Source organism: Betta splendens, chromosome 12 (assembly GCF_900634795.4).
Source record: "Betta splendens chromosome 12, fBetSpl5.4, whole genome shotgun sequence".
Taxonomy (NCBI): domain Eukaryota; kingdom Metazoa; phylum Chordata; class Actinopteri; order Anabantiformes; family Osphronemidae; genus Betta; species Betta splendens.
In genome coordinates, this window is record NC_040892.2 from 4,138,723 (window position 1) to 4,150,165 (window position 11,443).

The 11,443-nt window shown below is 51.1% G+C and overlaps 2 protein-coding genes across 4 annotated transcripts; one reads left to right on the forward strand and one right to left on the reverse strand.

The window, feature by feature from the left end:
• The first annotated feature begins 258 nt into the window (after positions 1 to 258).
• On the forward strand, positions 259 to 2,784 carry si:dkey-106l3.7 (uncharacterized). 2 transcript variants are annotated; one of them, XM_029169020.3, is made up of 6 exons: positions 259 to 920; positions 1,543 to 1,725; positions 1,801 to 1,963; positions 2,046 to 2,128; positions 2,242 to 2,327; positions 2,507 to 2,784. In XM_029169020.3, exons 1-6 carry the CDS (start codon positions 414 to 416, stop codon positions 2,592 to 2,594), a joined length of 1,110 nt encoding a protein of 369 aa, XP_029024853.1. In that variant the 5' UTR covers positions 259 to 413; the 3' UTR covers positions 2,595 to 2,784. The 2 variants fall into 2 exon arrangements, with proteins under 2 accessions (XP_029024853.1, XP_029024854.1); XM_029169021.3 differs by having other exon boundaries at positions 265 to 920; positions 1,573 to 1,725.
• A 565-nt stretch (positions 2,785 to 3,349) lies between these two features.
• On the reverse strand, positions 3,350 to 9,278 carry rnf208 (ring finger protein 208). Of its 2 annotated transcripts, none has more exons than XM_055513448.1 (2): positions 8,630 to 9,278; positions 3,350 to 5,161 (listed from the first exon to the last, which is right to left on the reverse strand). In XM_055513448.1, exon 2 carries the CDS (start codon positions 4,476 to 4,478, stop codon positions 3,702 to 3,704), a length of 777 nt encoding a protein of 258 aa, XP_055369423.1. In that variant the 5' UTR covers positions 4,479 to 5,161; positions 8,630 to 9,278; the 3' UTR covers positions 3,350 to 3,701. The 2 variants fall into 2 exon arrangements, with proteins under 2 accessions (XP_055369423.1, XP_029024881.1); XM_029169048.3 differs by having other exon boundaries at positions 3,350 to 5,165.
• Between the last annotated feature and the right edge of the window lie 2,165 nt (positions 9,279 to 11,443).

Below are 11,443 nucleotides of genomic sequence, written 5' to 3' on the forward strand. Positions count from 1 at the left end.
GGTTTCATTAATATGAATCATAGAACTGGTGTTTGTCTCTGTGGATTCGTTGTGAACCTATAATGCTGATGCAGCATTTTCAGCCCCAGAAAAGCACAATGCATGAACTGGAGTGTGTAAACACACACGCACAGGCTGGAATCCGTGCGACAGTGTCACGACTTGTTCTCACCTCGGACTTCCTACCGGTGGGAGGACGACTCTGATATTTCAAATAACGTTGCAGGTGAGTCACCGTTTCCCAGTGTTAGTGACAGGAAGGAGCGGGTATTAACACGCAGCCCTGCGCTGCCACTGACAGACAGACAGACAGACAGACAGACACGGTGCAAGAGGCGTGGTGAGAGAACAGAGCAGATGTTTGTGGTCTGCATCACCGCCTGTCTGTCTGTGAGCGCTGCCGGAGCCGCTGCATGAACCTGTACCGGAGCTTTGGGAACCTTTTGGAGCTGTGGGTGGCTGAGGCTGAGGAGCGCTCCGACTCAGACCCCGCCGGGGACAATGAGGACTCCCCGGCACCTTCCAGCGACGCCGGCGCCCACTGGTGCGGGTCGCTGGACTCCGGCGTGGAGGCCGGGACGTCCTGCTCCACGGACGCCGCGGAGCGGGACAGCGACGAGCTCAGCCCGGCCTCGGCCTCGCAGTCCCCCTTCCTGTCCTCGTCCCCGCGCCTCCGGCCCGGTGCGGCCCCGCAGGGTCCGAACCACCGAGTGGAGCAGGCGCTGGAGAGGATTAAGTCCAAAAGTCTGAGGGGCAAACCAGAGGCGGACGAGGCGCCGAGGCGACGGCCTTCCTCATCTTCGCCGCCCAAACGGCACTCGTCTGAGCTAGTGAGAGGTCAGAGGTCACAGAACCTCCATCCACGGTGGACAGTGGACCCGTCGGTGTCAGAGAGGTGGAGAGGGAAGCCGGGCTCAGAGGTGAGACGCTGTTTATGTCAGTGGCCGCTTTAGCTTTGGAGCGTTTCTCCGCTGCGTTCCTCCGCCGGTTTCATTCAGTTAGTCACAGCGACATGTGCGATCTTGCACAGCAGAGGCGCCGGGAAATCCCACGGAACGCGCGCGGCCTCCACTTCCCCGAAGTTAAAGGGCTCCAGCGGCGCCGCTCTCTAATTTAGAGCGGGCCGGGGCGTGTTGGCCTCATTCAGGCGCTCTTTCAGGTGCGTGCGGCGCCACAAACCGGTCGGCCCGGTGACTCGCGGCCGCGGGCGGGAGCGCACGGCGCCGAGCGAGCGTCTCCGCCGCGCTGTTTGGAGAAACGCGCTGCGGCGCCGATGACGGACGAAAGCGCCTCCGTCTAAAACGCGATTCAAACAGCAACGCAGAAGGATCCGTGACGGGGCGTGACAGCCTCATCAAACAACAGGATTATTTACCACCATTCGTTCACCATGGGTGCGTGCGAACGCTGTTTGTTTCCTTCCTGACAGACAACAGAGACATCCGAGTTCATACATGGCATTATATTTAATTACACTTTCTTTCTTCTGTTCAGTATATGAAAACCTCATCAGGTGTCAATCATACGAATCTGACTCAACAGGTTCAGGTTTTCACCGCTCGATCTGTGCAGGACGTGTGTGGGGAGCGACGGCAGCAGCTGAGTCCTGGGCTCCTTTACCTGGAGCAGCTTTGCCAGCGGTTGGAGGAACTCGCCAGGCAACACATGCAGAACCGAGCTTCACAGACGGAGACGGCGGCTCTGCAGGAGCGCCTCGGGCCGCAGGTGAGAACGGAGGCGCCGTCACCGCGTTGCAGCACACTTCCTGTGGCTTCAGGGTCTCTCTGATGACTTTCACAGGACCTCCAGACATGGAGCGACTCTGAAGACGCGGAGGAGAAACCGTCTTCCTGTCCAAGGCTGGAAAACACACCTCACGCAGAGAACAGTTCTGTAAGGAACCCATACACACACTTTCGGGCCAGATCGGCTTCAGACTCAACTATTGCAACTCTCCATAAAAGTAAGTCAGCTTCTCTTCGTCTTCAGCTCATCTGCGTTCTCAGTTTCTCCTCTGTTCTTAAGCGAATGCGTTTTTGCTGAAGGAAAGCTGAGCGCTGACTGCAGAGGGCAGCATCTGAGCACGTACGACCTGAGCCTGGAGGCCGAGCGAGAGCAGAACAAGCTGGTAACGTACAAACGCACATTATTTATACAAAGGCAGCAGACGCTTTAAAACCGCAGCTAAAGAGCAGGTACGTGATGCGGAGTGAGTGGGTTCTAAAAGAGGCCTGTTCCTAGGAATCTATAGTGGAGGAGACGGACAAACCGAAGAAGAGCTGGAAGTTCAGGATCGGGTCTTTGCGAGGAGACGCTTCCTCAAAGAGGTGAGATCTCGCTCGCTGGCTGCATCTCCTGTGATTCACTGTGCCTTGAGTTGAAGTGTGGGTGCTCTTCCAACATGGCCGCCGGCCTGATGCACGGTGGATGCAGAGGCTTTGGGGGAGTCCGCTTTCAGCCACCGTGTCCTAATTCCGCGTGTCTGATGAATTCCTCATCTCCACAGCCAACACACGCAGCCGCCTGAGAGGAACTCGACCCGGCGGCGGCTGAGCCAGCTGTTCAGGAGGAGACGGACGATCCTGCCCCAGTGAATGGACCGCGCTGTTCCTCGTCTTTGGACTCCTCGCCTTCACTCGTGAAGAACAAGTTGCTCTGCATGAACCTGAGCTCTGTCACTGCAGCCTTCATTATGGAGCAGCTGTGTTTATTTATTGTCCATCAATGGACTGCCTGTATTATTTTTACTAATAAATAGTATAATTTTCTATAAAAACCTAAAAACTTGCAGCATAATACACAATAAACATCAAATATCTATATAAATATATATATTTATATATAAAATAAGAAAAACATACAGTACCAACAACATTATATGCTATCAACACATTAAAAAATGAAAGAATTAAAAGTAGGACTATACATTTCAAACATTCTGCATGTGCTGACTCTCCTGTTCTGTCAATGAACAAAGGACAGAACAGTTTTTCCATAAATCCACTAAATTGTTTAATCTACTGAAAAATATCAGGGAGGCTTCATCATGAATGACCAGAGCTTCAAATAACATCTTTTTAGACGCTCAGAACCCAACAATAAAAGAAAAGAATTTTAAAAGAATTTAAAAGAAGCAAGTCCTGACAGTCACTAAACCAATAATTACTTTATAAAACTGACATTTAGTTTGACTTCAATGAATAAATCGATTTAACTTAAATCAAATTAACTGATGAATTGACAGCTTCTAAAAAGGGTTATTGGGAGACGTAACTTTTTTCGAGCCGTATGGTAAAACGAAGGGGTTGAATTAAACTGTGTAGACGGACAGAGGCCACACAGAGAAGCATTTAGCTTTTTATTTATTCTTTATTCACCTAGGTTGGGGGCATAGAGCCCCCTTGGCATTCCCATGTAAAGAGATGTCAAAGACAAACACGTCCAACCAAACGAGAGAGGGTGAACAGGATTCCAGTCCATACATAAAATACATGTATTCACTATTTATTGAACCACCAGCATCCATTAGTCCCACACACAGCATCCATCTGTGCTATTAAATATATAGAGATAACATCTGTGGGGGGGTTTATTCAGTGAGTGTCTGAGGAGGGGGGGGGTTGGCAGAGGGGGTACAGCTTATAGATGAAGACAGTGTTGGGGGGTGGGGGGGGGTCATGCCTGCGGTGTCCCCCCCTTGTCTACATGATGCCGCAGGAGGACAGGGGGTTGGCGATCTGGCAGGTGCAGGCTGACTGGCAGTACTGGCGCACCGTCTGGTAGCAGCTGCGGTCGGCGTCCCCGCCCCACTGCACCGGCCCGTTGGGGTCCGAGGGCAGGCGGCTCAGGATGCTGGTGTTGATCGCCAGCGCCGCCAGGCCGTAGTCCGTGAACAGCACCGTCTCGCGCCGGCACGTGGGGCAGGAGATGAACTTGTACTTGGGACAGGACTCGTAGAGGATCTGCAGGCACTCCTCGCACACCGAGTGCAGGCAGGACAGGATGCGCGGGCGCTTCCCGGCGAAGTTGTAGGTGTGGCCGCACGTGGGGCAGTCGAGGGGCTCGCAGGGCATGACGGGCCCCGAGGAGGAGGAGGAGGAGGTGGACGAGGAGGTGGACGAGGAGCGCAGCACGTACTGGTTGACGATCACGTCTTCCATCTTGTAGTGGAACTGGTGGTAGCAGATTTCGTTGGCACTGGTTTTGCGCGGCGCCAGGAAGCTGTGCTCCCGGCGCGTGAGGGGGGGCGGGGGGGACACCATCGGGCGGGGGGACACCGCCACGTCCAGCGTCAGGTCGCTGCAGGCCTGGTTGACGATGATCTCGCCCTCTCCGCCGCCGTCCCACGCCACGCGCGGCGGGGGCGCGTAGCGCGGCTGCGTGACGGGCGCGGGGCGCTCGCGCGGGAACTTCTCCGACTGGATGATCTTGACGGTGTCCATGGGGATGGCGACGGGCTGGCGCCGGAGGCAGGACATCCGCGCGGCCGGGGGGCGGTGGAGGGCGGGGCTGCGGCGCAGTTCAGCGCTGGACGCGCCTGCGTGGGTGCTCGCGAAGGGCGTGAGGCTCCATGTTCCCCTCAGAGGCGCCGCGGGGTCTTTGTGAGGGTGGAGACGAAGGGGCTGAGCCGCAGCAGCTCTCACCGTGAGACGAGTCCAGATCACGGGTTCGGACCAGTGTCGGCTGTTGACAGGCAGATGTTCTGTGTTTCTGCGTCTGATGGCGATTTGCAGGAACTTATATACACACAGAAGCCCAGTTGAGCGATAACACCAATAAATAATCTATGCACACAGATGCTCACATATATACAGTACACACAGTGCACAAAGTTCCAGGAGGCGTCTTAAAATAAATCCCCACTAGCCTTTACGCCCGTTTCTCTTTAACTTCCTGTTTTTGCGCGTTAATTCGAGAGCGTGAGAATAAAAGCGAGACCGGCGTCCAGTCTCTCTTGGTCCCGTTTGGTCCGATGACCCCGTGTGACCCGCTCCTCGGCCTTGGCCAGGAGGGAGGGAGTAGCTCCTGAGTTCCTCCAAGGTGGGAGGATCCCACTCTGAACCAGTGCTCCCAGCCCAGTGATAGGAGCCTGGAGGGTGCGTCTGTGCCTGGCTCCCTTTTCCAGTGGCTCAGACTTATAATGAGATTCCTTTGGGCCCGTCTGTCTGTGAAAAGAGGAAAAAAAAGGTTTTTATCAGTGTGATCTGAGCAGGTTGAGTCCTTTCTCCTGTTTTCTCGTATAACCTTCAGTTGTAATCGTTTCAGTTGAGCAGCAGATTGTGACACACGTTGTGGTCTCGCTAGTGTCGTTCTGCCTGCCGCGTATCATCATCATCACGGGTTGCGTCAGTCCGGCTGTAACGCGCGTGGGAACGGGTCACAATGTGCAGCCACGGTGTTGTGTCATCCTCTGTGTGGGTTTATGAAGGATGGAAAAGTGTACGGAGGAATTTTTTTGTCTTAATTTAACCAAAAGAGTCGCTGAAAAGCAAGAGGGAGGATGACACATCCCTCATTCTGCTCACAACTGTCAACAGTGATGAGTCATTAGAGGAGAAAAAAGGCCTGAGCACAGGAGGTGACCTACATGGTGACGAGGGGAGGGAGAGGAGGAGCGGAAGCTCAGAGCCGGTCCTGCTTTCTATTTATGGCCTGTTTATCTATGCACCTCTCTGTGGTTTTCTGCCCCCGACCTCAGCTGAAGATTCACAGTGAGAGCGATGCGTCTCACAGGCGGAAGCGCTCCTTTCACACGGCGCGTTGGTCCCTATTGCACAAACAGGAATTATTCTTTTATTCTTTATGCTCCTTGAGCCCTGTTGACTTATTGGCGCACCTCACACAAATACTGGCAATGCTCTGAGAGACTCCCGTCGCCACCAGCCCTGCAGAGCTGCAGCGCTTCCTCCCCAAGTAGCTGCGTTTATCATCCTCATTCACCTTCTGTGAGACCCAACGCTTCAGCTGAAAGAGAATCTGACACGTGTCGTCACAGATGTTTCAGTTGCCTAAAAAATCCAAATCCCAAAGTCTGATAAAGACTCTCACTGTTTAATAATATATTAAAAATTACAAAAAAATATTACAAGTAATTAATTGTGTAGTTTATTGCTACTTAAGACAATTCAAGGCAAAACCTTCACTAACCTGTTTTGTAACTTTTATGTGTATATATATATATGTTTACTTGTTATTCAATGAACTAATGTACAGTCTGTGACTAGTTTGTTTATGATAAATTAACCTATGCTTCGGATATTTAAATTATCAAATTGAATTATTGAATACTTTCTGTTGTGAACGGGCACAAGTAAGTCAGTTCATAATTATTAAATTGAATATTTGAACGGTTCAGCTCCAGCCACACACATGCTGGTTGTGTGTAAAAACAACTTGCAGACACACTTGTGTTTGATTGTGTCGAGCCGATAAAGTGACCAGACAACGTGAGGAGCCCTGGGGGGAGACGGCGCAGCTAAAATGACCCCTAATTCGGTGACAGCGCGGTGAGAAGGGCGGATGAGTGAGGCCGGCTGCGTCTGACGGGCCGGCGCTGCTGCAGCCTCCTCCTAATAGATAGAACCCGCTGTGGTTACGTAAGGAGCTCGTCTCTGCCCCGGACACCGTATTAACGCAGTGTAAACTGCTGCAGCTCTCCCGCAGCCTTGACATTGAGTGTGTGTGTGTGTGTGTGTGTGTGTGTGTGTGTGTGTGTGTGTGTGTGTGTGTGTGTGTGTGTGTGTGTGTGTGTCTGCAGAGGAATTATAACACTAATGAAATCAAGCCAGGCATTTGACCTCATCATCACAAGCACGAGGAGGAAGAGGGGAGCTGATCACAGACATGTCCGAAGACTGAGCAGCACACACTGTTAAACACACACTGGCCTGCTCTCAGCGTGGAGTCTCTCTCACACACACACACACACACACACACACACACACACACACACACACACACACACACACACACACACACACACACACACACGCCGTGTATCGCGTAGGCAGCACCACCCTTTGCATTCCAGTGAGCACACAAACAAATGTGCTATTAAGGATAATATTTTGGTGGGTTATATCTAACACACGCACACACACGCACGCACACACACACACGCACACACGCACGCACGCACGCACACAGAGTCTGGTCACACTCGACAGAATCCACCTGTGAAGACTGGAGATCAGCATCATGCTTGTTTTTTTACAGTATGAGTCACTCACAGCCTCTCTCTCTCTCTCTCTCTTTTCCCTCAATGAAAAGCCCTGTCTCTCCCTCCTGCCGTCCATCCGTCCGTCCTTCCGTCTGTCCGCCCGTCCACCGGGGCTCTGGCCTGGCCTGAGCTCAGGGTCCGGGTCCACATACCAGCAGCGTGTCAGGTATTCCAGCTATGTCGAGACGCGTGTCCACATTCATGCCTCGGCTGCTAAAAAGCATCACAACACTTCCATGGGATATGATGTATTTTGATTATGTAACATGTGAAGGTCTTAGCGCGACCCGAGGATAAATCCCCAGATTTACTGTATTTATGTGGAAACCAGGGATTGGGTGAAATATAATGAATTACAATCACCGCTGGGGTCCGGCTGAAGTGAATGAATAAGGTTCTCCCATTCCATGGCTGATTCTCTATTAGCAGCGAGTGCTTCGCCGGCGTCTCGTTGGGAGGTGTTGCTTTTAATCGCTCTGCCCTCCGTCATTCACGCAGACATTTTGCCTCGCAGTTCATTACAGCCAGTGCTCTTTGTTCCCGCGCATGTAGCTCCGACCGCATCACGGCAGAAAAATAAAAGCCACAAGCAGCACCCCCCACACACACACACACACCGCTCATAGAAGATTTATGAGCGCAACGCTCCAGCAAATGCTGCGCTCTTCAGTAACAGCAGCGCCCTGAGTGATTACGGTGATTGATTTCGCCTGTGAGGCGGCCGCCTCAGCACACGGCAGCGCTGCCCCGGCCCGGGAGCCACCGGGCTCAGCTGGAGGTGAGCTGGCCGGAATATCTGGGCCGCGTGAGATGGTTCAGCGTGCTGTTATGTGGGAGGAGGAGGAGGAGGGGGGGGGGGTGTTGGAGGAGAGCAGTTATGCAATCACAACACGGCGTCTCACTGCAGAGCCGACGTACGGCCGGCTCCGAGATGCCTCAGCGCTGACAGCTACAGAACAGCCAGTTCCTGCCCTGTCCTTATAACCGACCCCCCCCCCCCCCCCCTGCCCCCTCTGTCTGTCTGCACACAGCTCTGTCAAATGTCATCGCCGCCGGAGACGTGACGCCCGCGAGATTCCATCGACACCCAAAGACACACGCGCTTTCTCCTTCTTTGTGGTTTGTGCGAATATGGCGGCGAGTAAATGTGTCTCCATTCATGCATCCATGCATGTGTGCGTGTGTGTGTGTGTGTGTGGGGGGGGGGGGGGCTGCGTGCTCGTGTGTGTGTGATGCAACCACCATGTAAATTGCAGCAACAACAAGTGCATCCAGCATATTACTCACATGGAAAAGCAGCCACACCTCAGCCTTCACCCCTTCACTCCCATCACACAGATTCATGCGATCACACAGCGCGGCTCGGGAGCCGTGGTGAAATGGTGACGAAGCTCATCCTCTCATCCTCACCTGTCTGCTGCACGGACCCAGGGGCCGCTGGGACGACGCCTCAGCGCCGATGCTCCGTGGCGTCCGCTGGACCGGAGCCGGACGAACGAGCAGCAGCGGCCGATGGAGAAGATGGAGGAGACGTAAGATGGAGGAAGCGGTTGCGAGGTGGATGCGTCATGTCTCAAGCTGCTCCTGTCGAGTTCCGCATCCCTTGTTCCTCTCCTCTGGCGCCTGGAACCTTTGTCCTTCACTCCGCCGCCTATTCTCCTCCCTGGATGAGCCGTGGCTCATTCTCCATCCTTTAGCCCTCAGTCTCACTCAGCCTATTGTGTGCGCTGACCTGAGCCTTCCTCCTCACGTACATCCCCGTCTTTCTTTCTGCCCGTCTCCTTCTTCTGCTCTGTGTAACCCTTTCCTCTCCTCCGTTGCCTTCTCCTCTGCTGTTGCCTCGCGTCCTGACTCAGCTGCCGCTCATTACTCCTCTCTCTCCTCCTCCGTCTGCCTCACAGTCACACATGCGCAGTGTTTTCACACACGCACACACACACATACACACGCAAGCACACACTCTCCCAATCTGCCTCTGTGCTTCTGGCTGCCTCCGTATGCATGTGGCTTGTTTTGCCCGGCCAAACCCCCTCCTCTCTCTCTCTCTCCCTCTCTCTCTCTCTCGCTCTCACACTCTTTTTCTCTCTCTCTCTCGCTCGCTCTTTCTCTCTAGCTGCATCACACACTGCAGTGCCTCTGCAGGCAGGATCACGTTTTCTAGATGCCAGAGAAAAGATTTCAGCCAATGAGAAATGCGAGCCGCGCCGGCCACCCTCCCCGCCCCGCGTCACAAGGACCATATATTCATACACCGTTTGTACACAAACATGCACTTTGCACGCTGAGATGCAGTACGGAAGCTTGCTGCACGGAGCCACCAATCACACAATGGTGTGCGATGTGCACTCTTAACACACACACATGCGTAAGCGTTGTGGTTGAGCACATTTGCCAGGTCTCATGAAATACAGGAAGCTTTGTTGAACAGACCTAATCTGCAGAATGCAGCACGTCAAAAAGTACAAAACAGACTATAAGGAGGAAACTGATCCATCAGATTCTACATTGGCTCCTTGTGTGTATAACTGATTTCCAGTAGTCATTTTTTAAATTCCTCCTCAGACACATCTACAAAGTCTTGACTGCTAAATTTGACTCGGCCTGGTGTCTATAAATTCACTTGAAGAGACTTGAAGGCAGCATCATAAGCTGCTGCCACAGATCTGCACAAGCGGTGATGTTGCATAAGCAGGATTTTGATAAGTTTTGCATCTGCTGGCACTTTCATGACGACCAATAACAAATCCTCAGATCAAAGAGGTACAACACCATGTAAGAGGGTTATGCTTACATAATGTGGGCATCAAATATAAAAATATATGTAAAATAGCAAAGGAGCAAAACACCAAACAGACTGATTAAAGGAGACTGAATGTTTAGTTCTGCAAACATTTGACCCTGAGACTTCTCAGAAGTCAAAAGTGTAGAAATTTTAGTTCCTCTTATTTGGACACTAAGTATTGTTTCCCATTGATCATTGATCTAAAACCATGACCAGTGTTAGACTTACAGTTATGTTTTCTCATTGATGAGCAATGTAAGTGTCCTTTAAGTCCCTGACAGTGGACTTATAGGCCCAAACTGACCCTCGTCCACTCTGAAAATCCAACAATGGACAAGTGAGCACCAGAATTAGACAATGAAGCAGTGGCAGGAGCTGGTCTGAAGAGATAGCATTGTTGTTCATACGACAGAGACAACCGGGTGGTCACAGAATGGAGGTTGGCCTGGTAAAGTAGCTGAATGTGCGCTAAGAATGACGTCAATCACTGAAATATTCCAAAAATAAAAAAACAACACAGTATTAAACGAATTAAGAGCTAAAATCCGAGCAGTTTATTGTAGCAGTTTCACAGTATCCTTGTTTTCAGGCCAAACTGGCTCAGCTTGGCTACGTAATGAATATAAATATTAATATGAATAAAATGCTTCAGCTTCTGCTTTTTTACTGCTGGTGTTTTTATTTTTTTTGTCCATCATGCTGCTGCTGTGAACACAAAAATGTCCCCATTGTGGGATTAATAAAGTCCTATCCTATCCTACAGTATGTCTCTAATTATTCAACAACGTTTTAAATAATAATACAAATTCTAACTGATGTATTGATACTTTTAATTAAACAAACTGGACAAGTTTCTATAATGCAATATACTGCATGTGCATTAAGCCTGTAGTTGCTGTCATTTGTGTGAGCTGGTTTCTTCTTCATGTTTCGACCCTCAGGTAACTGAAGGACATATAGTACACAGAGTCAATTATTTCTGGACATTAGTTACTCAAAATGTTGTAGATTGAAGCCCAACTAGTAGCTCTAATAGCAGAGAGGCTGCAGCCATTTCAACACGTTTTGCTTGTTATAAGCCGTGTGTGAGGAGCAGAGTGTGCCACTAGGAGGCATCACAGTTGTAGCTTGTCCTCATGATGTTATTTAATCAGCGTGATGGCAAATGTTGCTCATGCACATTGGCTCATTTTTTTTATTACCTGGAGTCTCCCTCATTTAGTAGCCTGTGTCAACAAAACATACCAAGAACACAACAGAACACACAAAGCTCTTTTATTATATTGTAATCATAAAGCACTAGTCTTAGCTCCATTTTGCTATTGTCACACTGTTATATAGAGCTTTTGTTGTGCATATAAAACGTGTTGTCGTTACTCATCACTCTAAGTTAGGGCGTGTGACAGACTGGATGCACAACTGAAACAAAATTGCCTAGAGGA